The sequence below is a fragment of the Crassostrea angulata genome, chromosome 10 (genome assembly GCF_025612915.1).
Source record: "Crassostrea angulata isolate pt1a10 chromosome 10, ASM2561291v2, whole genome shotgun sequence".
NCBI lineage: Eukaryota > Metazoa > Mollusca > Bivalvia > Ostreida > Ostreidae > Magallana > Magallana angulata.
Genome location: NC_069120.1, coordinates 1,546,182 through 1,558,551, shown reverse-complemented (window position 1 = coordinate 1,558,551; position 12,370 = coordinate 1,546,182). Strand labels below are relative to the sequence as shown.

At 34.7% G+C, this 12,370-nt stretch overlaps 1 protein-coding gene across 1 annotated transcript; it reads right to left on the bottom strand.

Annotated features, from left to right (window-relative positions):
* Positions 1–6,078: 6,078 nt before the first annotated feature.
* Positions 6,079–8,508, bottom strand: LOC128168205 (collagen alpha-1(XI) chain-like). The gene is made up of 4 exons (XM_052834387.1): positions 8,309–8,508; positions 7,139–7,213; positions 6,659–6,991; positions 6,079–6,548 (listed from the first exon to the last, which is right to left on the bottom strand). Exons 1-4 carry the CDS (start codon positions 8,466–8,468, stop codon positions 6,262–6,264), a joined length of 855 nt encoding a protein of 284 aa, XP_052690347.1. The 5' UTR covers positions 8,469–8,508; the 3' UTR covers positions 6,079–6,261.
* Positions 8,509–12,370: the final 3,862 nt, after the last annotated feature.

Below are 12,370 nucleotides of genomic sequence, written 5' to 3'. Positions count from 1 at the left end.
ATACGGTAAAACTATTATCAGTAAAACAAATGCTGAATGTAGTGGTATTAACTTTGATTTTATTAAAATTTGTACACGTTTCTCAGTTTTATGCACGCACGCTTAAAAGGCAGACAAGACATTTATATATAAAAAAATAAAAGTTTCTTTGACAACTTTTTGCTTTAATAAAGTGTGCTTTAAAGACGGTTAACTTTTTTTTTAAAGCTAAACTTGTTATAATGTAATAAATAATGGCTAGTGTATAAGCTAAGGAATTTTTTAAAATGATGGATACATCTGTTAAGCAGTATGAGTGTGGAGAATGAATGGTTTGATTAAAATATACTAGTATGTTCAAGTATCATTAATAAGCAAGGTAAAATACCAGCCTATATTTCATTGTTTAAATTGTTCAGACTGTAAATGTATGATAAGAAATAATGTATGCCACATATGAATGTCTTTGGAATTGTTTTTGAATTTCATTTCTTTGGACGGTGATATATATTTTTTGTGATTTTTGTCTTAGGGTGAACTTACTGATTATAAAGTACAACGTCCCCTTTTGTGACCATTAAATGTTGTCGTGGATTCTACATTCATCTTGATGGTTCTTTAAGATATTTGCACCAAAGAACGATGCACTTGTCCGTTCTGCGACAGGAATTTAAACATATTGTGTAAATGCATGTATTGAGCTATTTTTAACTTAAAGTCAATAATTATGATTGTTATAATCTTTTCCAAAAATTCATTAGAGCGGCATGGGCATTTGTTAAGGACGTTGGATCCTGCGATAAAAAGTATTAAAGTTTTTTTAGCTCACCTGAGCTGAAAGCTCAAGTGAGCTATTCTGATCACATTTTGTCCGTCGTCCGTCTGTCCGTCTGTCTGTCCGTCCGTCCGTCCGTCTGTAAACTTTTTACATTTTGAACTTCTTCTCTAAAACCGCTTATCCAATTTCAACCAAATTTGGCACAAAGCATCCTTATGGGATGGCGAATATAAATTGCAGAAATAAAAGTCCGATCTGTATTCAAAGCGGAGAAAACTTTGAAACTGTAGAAAAAGGGGGGTGCATTTTTAAAAATCTTCTTCTCAAGAACTACGGAGGCAAATTCAACGTAGTTTAGCATAAATTATCCTTATGGGAAGGAAAATATAAATTGCAAAAATTAAGGTCTAATTCAGTTTCAAATCTGAGTTATTACGAAAATAATGATAAAGGAAAGGCGTGTTTCAGCTTCGGTTCGGTTCGGCATCCGGTAAAATGGATAGGCAAGACTTGGCCTGGTCAAAACAAAAGATTGGCAGTTATTAATCTGCCAATCTCATTAAAATTTCAGGATATTTGATGGACCAGTTATACTTGTATTCGCTGTAAATATTGCCGCAAAATAATGCGTATTTAGAATTGACGATTGCCGATCTGCCCCGGCTTTTATTTTGCCACGGCCCGGGTTTGCATACCCATTTTACCAAGACTCGTATTCCATACTTCTAAAACGAGGTTCTTTGTTTAAAGCAGCCATGACATTATACGAAAAAGGGTCGATCTGACTATGATGAATTTGCTTGTTATGCAACAGTTCGTGTATGAAGGGAAATTTTTGAAACATGCAAAATATATTGGTGCCGATTTTGTGAAGTAAATTGAGGCTAAATATTTCAATGCGTTGACAGATTTCACACATGACGTTGGTGTTAGCTTGTTCTGATTTTCGTTTCGTTTTCATTATTTTGTAATTTAACCTGGGAACTCTCGTATTTCGTGATTTTTACGTATCAATTCAAACAGAGACTTCGGTAAATCAAACAGTTAACTGTTTACCTGCGCAAATTAAGCAAAATCTGATATATCAAAAAAGTGCTGAAATACAATTCATTCTATCGGTAATTCGGCATTATCTTTTGCGTAATGGTAGATTAATGCAATAGGTTTTGTTGAGATCGATGCTCGGCATTTTCTCGAGTTTATTCAGTTTAAATAGAGTTTTATATCGCTGACGGAAATATGTAGGTATATATACATGTATATATATGATTCATTTCGAAAAAATAAATTGTGTTCTTTATTTGTTATAGTGCATGCATGTTTCTTGTGTTTAATTGTTTACAATTTCTATTTACTAACCATATTTGAGTGTTAAGCTTCGAATTATAAGCAAGATACAGAGATTTGCTCACAATTCTATGTTTGTACACAGATCTTAAAAACTAAAGATTAAAAAAGTAAAAAATTTGTCAATATTTATTAAGAAAATTTTCAAAGTCTGTTCTTCCAGAAACCAATTTTAACAACTTATTGTATTGTAAACTTAACCTTTTTTCGTCATTATTACTCCTACTGTACATGTGATCCTTGACTGTGTTTGTGTACATTTGTATAAACTGATTTTGAACCTTAAATACCAATGAACTGGTCTTGAGTGAATAAAAGAATTGAAAATCTTAGGCCATTCTTTTTTTCCATTTTAAATGCTGAATAGGAAATACCAAGTTAAAAATCTTAAGCTGAATGTAATAAAGTCATGTCAACAAAATATGACTCAAACCTGGGGAAACTGTGAGCTCTGTATCTTGCTTATAATTCTACGATTGACGCTGAAATTTTGGTTGAACATTAGAAATTCTACATGAATTAGAGTATGTTAAATACTTGTACAAACAAGTTAAAAGAATGATATTCTGTATATACCTACTCTCTGGGGTCCCTTCATTATTCAATAAATAATTTGAAATCTACATCAATTTTGATAGTTTTTCAGACACGAGTAAATACATGTAAAAACGACATCTTTAAAACAGTTTCCATAGTTCTGACACATTTCTGTTAAGGGGATAAAATAATTATTGCTATTCCTAAGAAAATATCACAGCGGAAAATTATCCTGGTTTGTACGCGAGGTAAATAACAGTCATTTAATTATAATGGAGAAGACAAATTAAATTTTTGAATGTTTTAATTTGAGGAATTGAGCACATTGAGGTACAATTTTCTTCTTCACATCTATACATGTAGGATTTTTAAAATAAAATACAATAACTATTACATATTTTTTTTAAATACACTAACAAGTAAGTAGTTGATGAAACAAATGTACCTATATATGCTCTCATATATTTTGATCGCTTTACAAAGTAGGGGGGGGGGCAGAACAAAAATATAGGGAATTGGAAGTTAACAACTTAACAGTGTACCCCTACCAAATGTTTAGTTTTATATCTTGCGTAGGATTTTCTTATTCTGGTAAAAAAAATAGTATTTCATGAAGGTACAATGTCAATGATTACGTGTATGCAAAAATAAATGTAAAATTCGAATACTTGACAATATTTATTTTTTGTTATTCTACCGAGGGACCATAGACACAATATCTTTTGAACGCCCATTGTTGCTCAGGTGAGCGATGTGGCCCCATGGGCCTCTTGTTTAAGTATATTTTTAAATCTACACACATAGTTTAATCGAAATTCAAAACAAAATTTTGGGGCATATATGCTTCATTTGGCGCTACGGTGTATTTAATAAATGTATGACCTTTCTGCACTGAAAGTGCAGATTGCACATAAATCGTATTTCCCTCTTTATTTTATTATCGGAATGAACTATGGCATCAAATACAAATTTAAACTATCTAAAATAAATAAAATTAAAATCATCATATAAAAGAAAAATGTTACAATTTCCTCACCTAATTGATATTTTGACCTTTTTCCTCTAATAAAACGCTGTTTTATCCATAACCGACTCAACATGAAATAAAATTAATTAAAAGTCTCAACATTTTTCAAATTATGATAAACTTGTAACAAAAAATTTCAAATTTCAGAAAATAAAACCAAAAGTATGGGTCTATTAATAATATGTACAATTTGAGATATGGCATGAAATAAGCTAAATTTAGCCCAAAACTGGGATTCATTTTTCCTTGACATTTATGAAATTTAATTTGCCACTCAAATTCTAATTGATCATTTAGAATAAAGTAATGAAGAATTCTAATCATTAAAGATACAGAAATAAAATTTTCAGCTCAAATCGTGACCATGTCCTTATAATTCTCATCTTCCTGAGCATCTGTCATGGGATTTCTCAAATCTATTTTCTCGCACTTGCATGTATGCTTATACAACTTCCCGTTTGATAACAACCAAACATATTCTTTCTATTGAGTGTTTAGACAAGGAAAGGAAAGTTATTCCATAATTTCCTCTATACAGAAACACTCTGTCATCTGAATCACTCAGACTGAGAGGCATGGTTAACACAGCAGTAGCAATCAATGTCATAGCTCTGTTGAAACTGACGTGACTTATACGCCCTTAAGTAATTATGATGATGTCAGATTCATCCATTTCACTCCATTTAAGACGACTTGGCTGTTTCTTTTATATAACTTACTGATATACATTAACAAAAATTTAGTTTAGTTAACTTAATTACTCATTACGATCGACTCATTAATTCAACAAATGAAAGATGTATAGGCGTCGGGCTAGTGTGGCTTCGACCGCCCCCCCCCCCCAACTTTTTTTTTTACAAAGGTATACATAACCATGACCGACGCCACCAAGATGTAAGTATAGAATATATACCAATTTCAAATTTTCTATGAAATAGTGGAGAATTATTAAAGGTATATGTTGCGTATTTTGGTATATGTGGCGCATTTTTAGTGAATAACATTTATTTAGTAAATTCCGGTTGCAGAAACGTTAGTTGAATTTAACTAGCCGTTAACTTGACGATAACTAGCCGTTAACTTGACGTTAACTTGACGTTAATGTGACGTTAAAATTAACGGCGAGATTTCACTCAGGTTGTCTAGGTACATTAAATATTTAATTAAACATTAAAATTTAACTGACAGTTGGCTAACTAGCCGTTAAATATTTAACGGCAAGTTACGGCACAAACTAGCCGTTAATTTAATTAACGTTCGTGCAACCGATTATTTGCTTTTATAACATTATCTTAAACAAGAGGCCCATTGCCCACCTGAGAAACAATAGACATAATAAAATCAGTTGTACTATAGCATTGAATCATGATTTTTTGAAGTATACACTCTCATAACTGCAGCGGTGTGTGCATACAAATTGAGTAACGCGCGTTAGCGCGTTATGAAAATTTGTATGCACACACCGCTGCAGCTATGAGAGTGTATACTTCAAAAAATCATGATTTAATGCTTATATTTACATTTTTTAACTTCTTGCCTTGTCTGCAAATGTAATTCATACCTTAAAATTCCTATCTTATTCTAAGGGTAAGTTAATATTAATGGAAGAGCCACAGTAACAGCCACAAGCGTGAACTTTGGTTTTCGCTTGTGACGTTGCAGTTTACAGCGTTCAACGTTTGTGACGTCATAATAAAACTCGTCAATTTGACCTTTGACTACTTGTTGCATTTAGAGGCATTTGAAGATCACAGAATTTAATGGAAAAACACAGCAGAATGTAAATATAGAGTCATAATATACCAAAAAAATATGGACAATGTAGTCTTACATTTCTAAAAAAATCAGTTTTTTCCCTGGATATTCGGTTTATCATTGATCCCTTTTTTGTCACAGTATAGTCATTTCACATAATGAGCATTAAAGTTCTCGAGAAGATCTAAATCAATGTTTAAACCACCAAACACATTTACTAGTAACAGATTATATTTAATGATTACTCGTGAACACCAATCGATCGCATATAGTTTTGATGTAGGAAGATGAAAACTTATTAGGAGTGAAGCAATTTTATTGTCTACTCCCTACTAACTAATCCTAAAATCATTTGATCGTTTCCACTTCAGCACAATTGAGTCGGTAAATGCGTCGACTGTAATATGTAAATAGCGACTTCAAGTCCGCTGGAAACTTTTAATGTTTTCATCTTTTAATATCTGCAGTTTATAGCAAAGTATACTAAATTTTGACTGTTAAAATCGATCACTGAAAATCATTCAATATAATATTTCTACCATATGCACTGGAAATACCTTGTTCATAAGATCTTACCCTATTGTGATTAACACAAGTTGCCTTACATTCATAAACCATTTGATTAGCGATAGTGAGCAAGAGAAAAATTCACAAGTACTTTTTAATGTTTTTTATTTGACATTTTCACATTTTTTCCTCATCACAAACACATCTCACGTACTGCCCAGACCGGGAGAGCCCAAGCATATCTAATAACACTAATACAGTATACGCCAAAAATAACAAGCATGGATGGAATTTATAAAGAGCTTTTTTGGAATTTTAACCTAGATATTATTTACGTTCCCTTGTAGTTTGCCCGTTGGGGGGCAGCTCTTGCGTAATAAGACTGGTCCTTCGCGGCCGCGGGGGCGAACTGGGCCTGTCCGGGCTGACCTTGGCGGCCTGGGGCTCCCTGGACACCACGGTCTCCCTTCTCTCCTGGGTTTCCGGGGGCACCCTGAGCACCGGGGTATCCCTGAAGACCACGTGGTCCAATGGGTCCTGCAGGCCCCTCGGGTCCGGGCTCGCCAGATGGTCCCTGAGGTCCGGGCTCGCCTGGCATTCCAGGGTACCCGGTATCACCTGAATGATACAGGAAAGCATATTTAAACGATGTTTTAAACTTTACATATGGTTCATTTCTTATTGGGCTGTTTGTTAATCTGGTTTACACAGGAGACAGTATTCAATACCTTTCTCTCCTTGAGGTCCCATTGGTCCTACAGGGCCCATTGGTCCAGGCTGTCCTGGTTCTCCGGTAAGGCCTGGCTCTCCGGGGACACCTGGCGCTCCAACGGCTCCCTCGTATCCCTTCAGTCCCTGAGGTCCCATTGGTCCCATGGGTCCAGGCTCACCTGGGGCACCTGTTTCACCTTGGACGCCGGTGTCACCCTGAGGTCCGGGCACACCAGGGACTCCCTGGTCTCCGGGGATACCTGGAGGTCCGTTGTCTCCTCTGAATCCTGGGTAACCTTGTTTTCCCTGTGGTCCTGGCTCTCCAGGGGCGCCTGGTTCTCCCTTGGGACCTGTCACAAAAAAGAGGCGGTGTTATATACTCATTCAATAAATCCTTAAGTGTATTATTTTACCCAAAGTAGAGTCAGTTTTACATTGTACATGTTTTGAATATTCAGAAACGCCCAAACTCTTGGCAAACTAATTGAAGCCACTACCTGAGGCTCCCATGGGTCCGGCAGGTCCTCTCAGGAAATAAGACCCAGCTCGCTTCCCTCTGCTGTGTGGGGTTGCTGGAAAAATAAAATCAAATCATTATTTAATTCCATCTGTCAATGCCCTTTGTATGTATGGCTAAATCTAGGTAACTGTTTTAAGGATGTTCTTTGAACTTCGGTATAAAAGTTCCTTGTGTGCAAGCGCGAAAGTTAATATGTACGGTATGTATACTGACGGATAAACCTGGTGTAGGCCTTGTTAGCAAATCCCGTTTATAAAAAAGGAAGCATCGTTGTAGACTGAATTGTAGTTTGACTTATTTTATGTGTTATCGTCAACTTTCATAGTATTGAAAAAGTTAACATAATATCGAGAAATGGGTTCGGCCAATTCCACTGAGTAGTGAGTTACGTAAAGAATATTGGCAGCTCTATTGATGTAATTTACAGAAATAATGTTATAAAATTGGTAAAACTAGGAACCAAGACAATAGCATTAGTTACTGAATTGAAACACTTGTTACGTATGGAAAAGTAGCAGTCTAAGAGGTGTTTAAGGATGACATATTATACAGTTGTTGACTGGGGCGAGGTCAACAGTTGATCTGTCGGACCGGCTCGCAAACTGTTGCCCAAGGTCTCGGCCTCTACAATCTCTAACTAGTGTAACAGTTATCTCAGAGAGGATTGTAACAGTACTCACTTTCCTCGGTCTCTACAATCTCTAACTAGTGTAACAGTTATCTTAGGGAGGATTGTAACAGTACTCGGCCTCTACAATCTCTAACTAGTGTAACAGTTATCTCAGAGAGGATTGTAACAGTACTCACTTTCCTCGGTCTCTACAATCTCTAACTAGTGTAACAGTTATCTTAGGGAGGATTGTAACAGTACTCACTTTCCTCGGTCTCTATGATCTCTAACTAGTGTAACAGTTATCTTAGAGAGGATTGTAACAGTTCTCACTTTCCTCGGTCTCTATGATCTCTAACTAGTGTAACAGTTATCTTAGGGAGGATTGCAACAGTACTCACTTTCCTCGGTCTCTATGATCTCTAACTAGTGTAACAGTTATCTTAGGGAGGATTGTAACAGTACTCACTTTCCTCGGTCTCTACAATCTCTAACTAGTGTAACAGTTATCTTAGAGAGGATTGTAACAGTACTCACTTTCCTCGGTCTCTATGATCTCTTCCTGGAGCTTGCTCAGTGTGTCTTTCATCATCTCCAGCTCTGTCCTCAGCCTGCCTAACTCCGTCGTACAGTCGTTGTTGGGGGCCCCGTACACGGCGGCTACCCCGAGGACGCACAGTAGTATACAAGCCCGCATGATGATCACAGTGTAAAGCCGAGTCTGAGACTGACAGAGCCGGGGTCCCGGGGCCTTATAAACCCCCGTCGCCAGCAACGGGAAAACACTGATGTCGGCAAAAACTAAATGAGGCTTTACGAAAGTTTAATTTCTGGTTTCGTTGTCTTTGATTAATGAGAGGTACACAGGAGGGTAATTTGGGGGAATTACAATTGAAAGATAAGCTCATTTGTGATAATGCATGCTTTTAAAAAACTGCATGTGTAAGCCAAGATATATTGAATGTTACAAAAGATACATATATGCCAGGTAAAGATATATGTATATTGGATGTTATCATAGAGATGTATACTTATATAATATTGGAACAGTACTGCTCAAGGGTTGGTCTATCAAAAACAAAAAACAAAGCAAAAACAAAAAACACACAACAAAACCAAACACTGGCACCATTCTTTTGATTGCTAGAATATTAGAATATTTTTTAACAAAAAATAATTTATATAATAACCATGCTTTATTAAACTAAAGTAAAATTTACATGTAAATGTCAGCAGATATTAAGTATAGTTAAAGACAGACACAATATCTCTGTAATAAGGATAACGTGCTTTTCATGGGTGATGTAAGGAAATTTTATAAATCAAAAAACAATATTTTTGGTGATAATTAAAAAGATATTAATCCTAAGAACATTTTTCATTTGAGATATTGCCGTGTCGTTAAATAATATCTAGTTTGACGGGTTTTTTTTCAGGTGTGCAGCGACTTCTATTTACTCACGTTCTATATGTACGTTATCGTCAAAATTATCAATATATTATGCATTGAAATTTTCAGATCTATATTAATATACATTAAAGATTTTCAAAATGCAAAAATCTGTCACTTTACGGCAAGTTTTCATAATCCTATCGAGTTGGTGGTTTTATTAATTAAAGTGTATTTGGTGAGGAAAAGAGAGATACAAACTTTTGTTCGTCTCGATGTGCGAACTTTCATTAAATGTTTAGTGGATTAATCCCAAGTTACATTTTTCTAACAGATACATGACCACTTTGGATAAATAGTATTTAAATCTTCCTTGTCAACATATATTGATGAAAATGCTTACAGTTTCATAATGTTTTGCAAATTCAGAAACTTCTGTTGAGTATATCAATGAAAAAAACCTTATGCGATGTGTTTCGGTTATGTACTCTTAATGAGATTTAATTGAGATTTACACGACTAAAAGCGATAACAAATCGTTACAGAAAAAGATAAAAGAAAACCCAGGGATATACAATTACCTTATCAATAAAAGAAAGAGATGGAATCCTCTAATTTCAGAGTCTGTTGCCAGAGCCAGGTCAGCTGTGATTCCTGCGAATTCGCGCTCACGTGCAAGCTACCCCCCCCCCCCCCCCGGTACGGACAAAAGAGATACGTGATACGTGTCAGTCGATGGAAACGCTCTAGAAAACCTCGAATAAATACAGAAATAGGCTTTTTGTACACCAATTAGAATATTCAACATTTTAATGTCTGTGGAAATTTATTCTGATAAAAGAGAAGCTATGTTGTTTAACGCTGTATATTGATATTGAAGACCTTGCAATAAGATAATCATTTTATTTCAATCAATTAATAAAACCCTTAAAAAGCTGTAAATTTCATCTGTAGCTGCCGTAACAGTCATCAATCTCATTGGTGTCGGAAACAAAAAAAGGTCTTTGGTAGGTTTAAATTTGCAAAAAAGGGGGGGGGGGGGGGGCCTAAGCCTCCCCCCCCCCCCCCCCCCAGCGTTTCGACGCCTATGAATCATACACATTCTACTATGCACATACACAAATAATATTAATTGCACACAATTAAGTTTCTAATTGTTCATTTAACTTTTCAATTTCACACAGTACATTTTTTAAATCTTCTGATATTTGTTATATATCGACCACAGTGTTGATTAATACTTTCATCATGAGAACATTGAATTGCTCTATTCGTACTATAAAAACGCAGGTTCGGTTTAATAACACTACTTAAAACACTGAAATCAGACACTTGTGCTTTTTTCAAAAATACGAAAGTACATATTTAACTTCCTTAATCTTGTAGAGGTGTTTCCGTCCTGAATCACCTATAGCTCGCACTGTGCATCAATTTGGTGCAGTTCATTTTTAAAGTTTGTGTTTTAAATGGCAGAATGATTACTGTGAAAAGAGCGAATATGGAATACATTTCTATGAATTATTGAAGACGAATGTCTTAAAAGAATACGACCATGAGTGGAAACCTCCACTTTTGCATGAACATAATATACAAACCCACTATTAAATATACAATAAATAATGGTTGGATCAAATCTTAAATAAATGTACAGAGAATACCAATCTCTATTTTAAATTTACATGTAAGGAAGCCAGCATTGAATGTCAAAGATGAAAAAATTCTGTTCCTGATAAATCATATGGCATTCACACTGTTCCATCAAGGGACTTGGACACTATCTGTTTGTCAAAACTTACTTCTCTGATTTTTGTATTTACAATGCTTATCGAGGTATTTCTAATGCTTATCGAGGTATTTCTAATGTTTATCGAGGTATTTCTAATGCTTATCGAGGTATTTCTAATGCTTATCGAGGTATTTCTAATGTTTATCGAGGTATTTCTAATGTTTATCGAGGTATTTCTAATGCTTATCGAGGTATTTCTAATGTTTATCGAGGTATTTCTAATGCTTATCGAGGTATTTCTAATGCTTATCGAGGTATTTCTAATGCTTATCGAGGTATTTCTAATGCTTAATGCTTATCGAGGTATTTCTAATGCTTATCGAGGTATTTCTAATGCTTATTGAGGTATTTCTAATGTTTATCGAGGTATTTCTAATGCTTATCGAGGTATTTCTAATGTTTATCGAGGTATTTCTAATGCTTATCGAGGTATTTCTAATGCTTATCGAGGTATTTCTAATGTTTATCGAGGTATTTCTAATGCTTATCGAGGTATTTCTAATGCTTATCGAGGTATTTCTAATGTTTATCGAGATATTTCTAATGTTTATCGAGGTATTTCTAATGTTTATCGAGGTATTTCCAATCGCTAGCCAAAACATTAACACAAGTTGACGAGTCATCAGAAATATAGAGCATAAAACTTGGTGTTATGAAAACAAGACTCGCGTCCTGTATTATTGTTTACATCTAGGCTGCCGAAAAGGAATTATATTTTTTGAAAAAAAAAGAGATAACAACACTTGAAACTGTTTTATCATGCTTATGTTACACTTGCAGACAGAAAAAAAAATCAACAAAGGGAAACAAAGCTTTTGTCAGCATATTCAACATAATTTTGTACAAACCATTTGTTTACAAAACAAAGAAATGTGAACTATTAACCTTGGTTATTACTTGACAACTGACGGTAAACTAGTTGGAATTAAAAATGTCTTGGTTAAGGAATAAACATTTTAAAAATAATAACAAAAAGAACAATTAAAAAAAACCCCATAACAATGCTCCTTTAATTTGAACTTCACCTATTTTAAACGGTATAACATAACTTTGGACAGTTTACACTTTATAAACCGCGAAAAAAAAGTAAATGTTTCAATTTATAGTTTACATGAACAAATTTGCAAAAACCGGAAATTGATCATAATATGCAAATCACTACAATTAAACATGAAGTAATCATATGATTTGGTGATACTTCCTAAAGTCATCTCATTTTATAATTTATGGAAATGAATTCTTCAAATTGCCGCATGCTCTCATGTTTTGTGCATGTTATTTAAGCATTGTATCCTATAAAGTATTTTAACTTCAGGACCTGCATATGAGTTCTCCGACAGACTTTAATATTGAGGAAGTTTAAAGACTCAGTCATAATGGATGACCTACAGCAAATGTGGTAAAATTTAGTTTTATTGTTCAA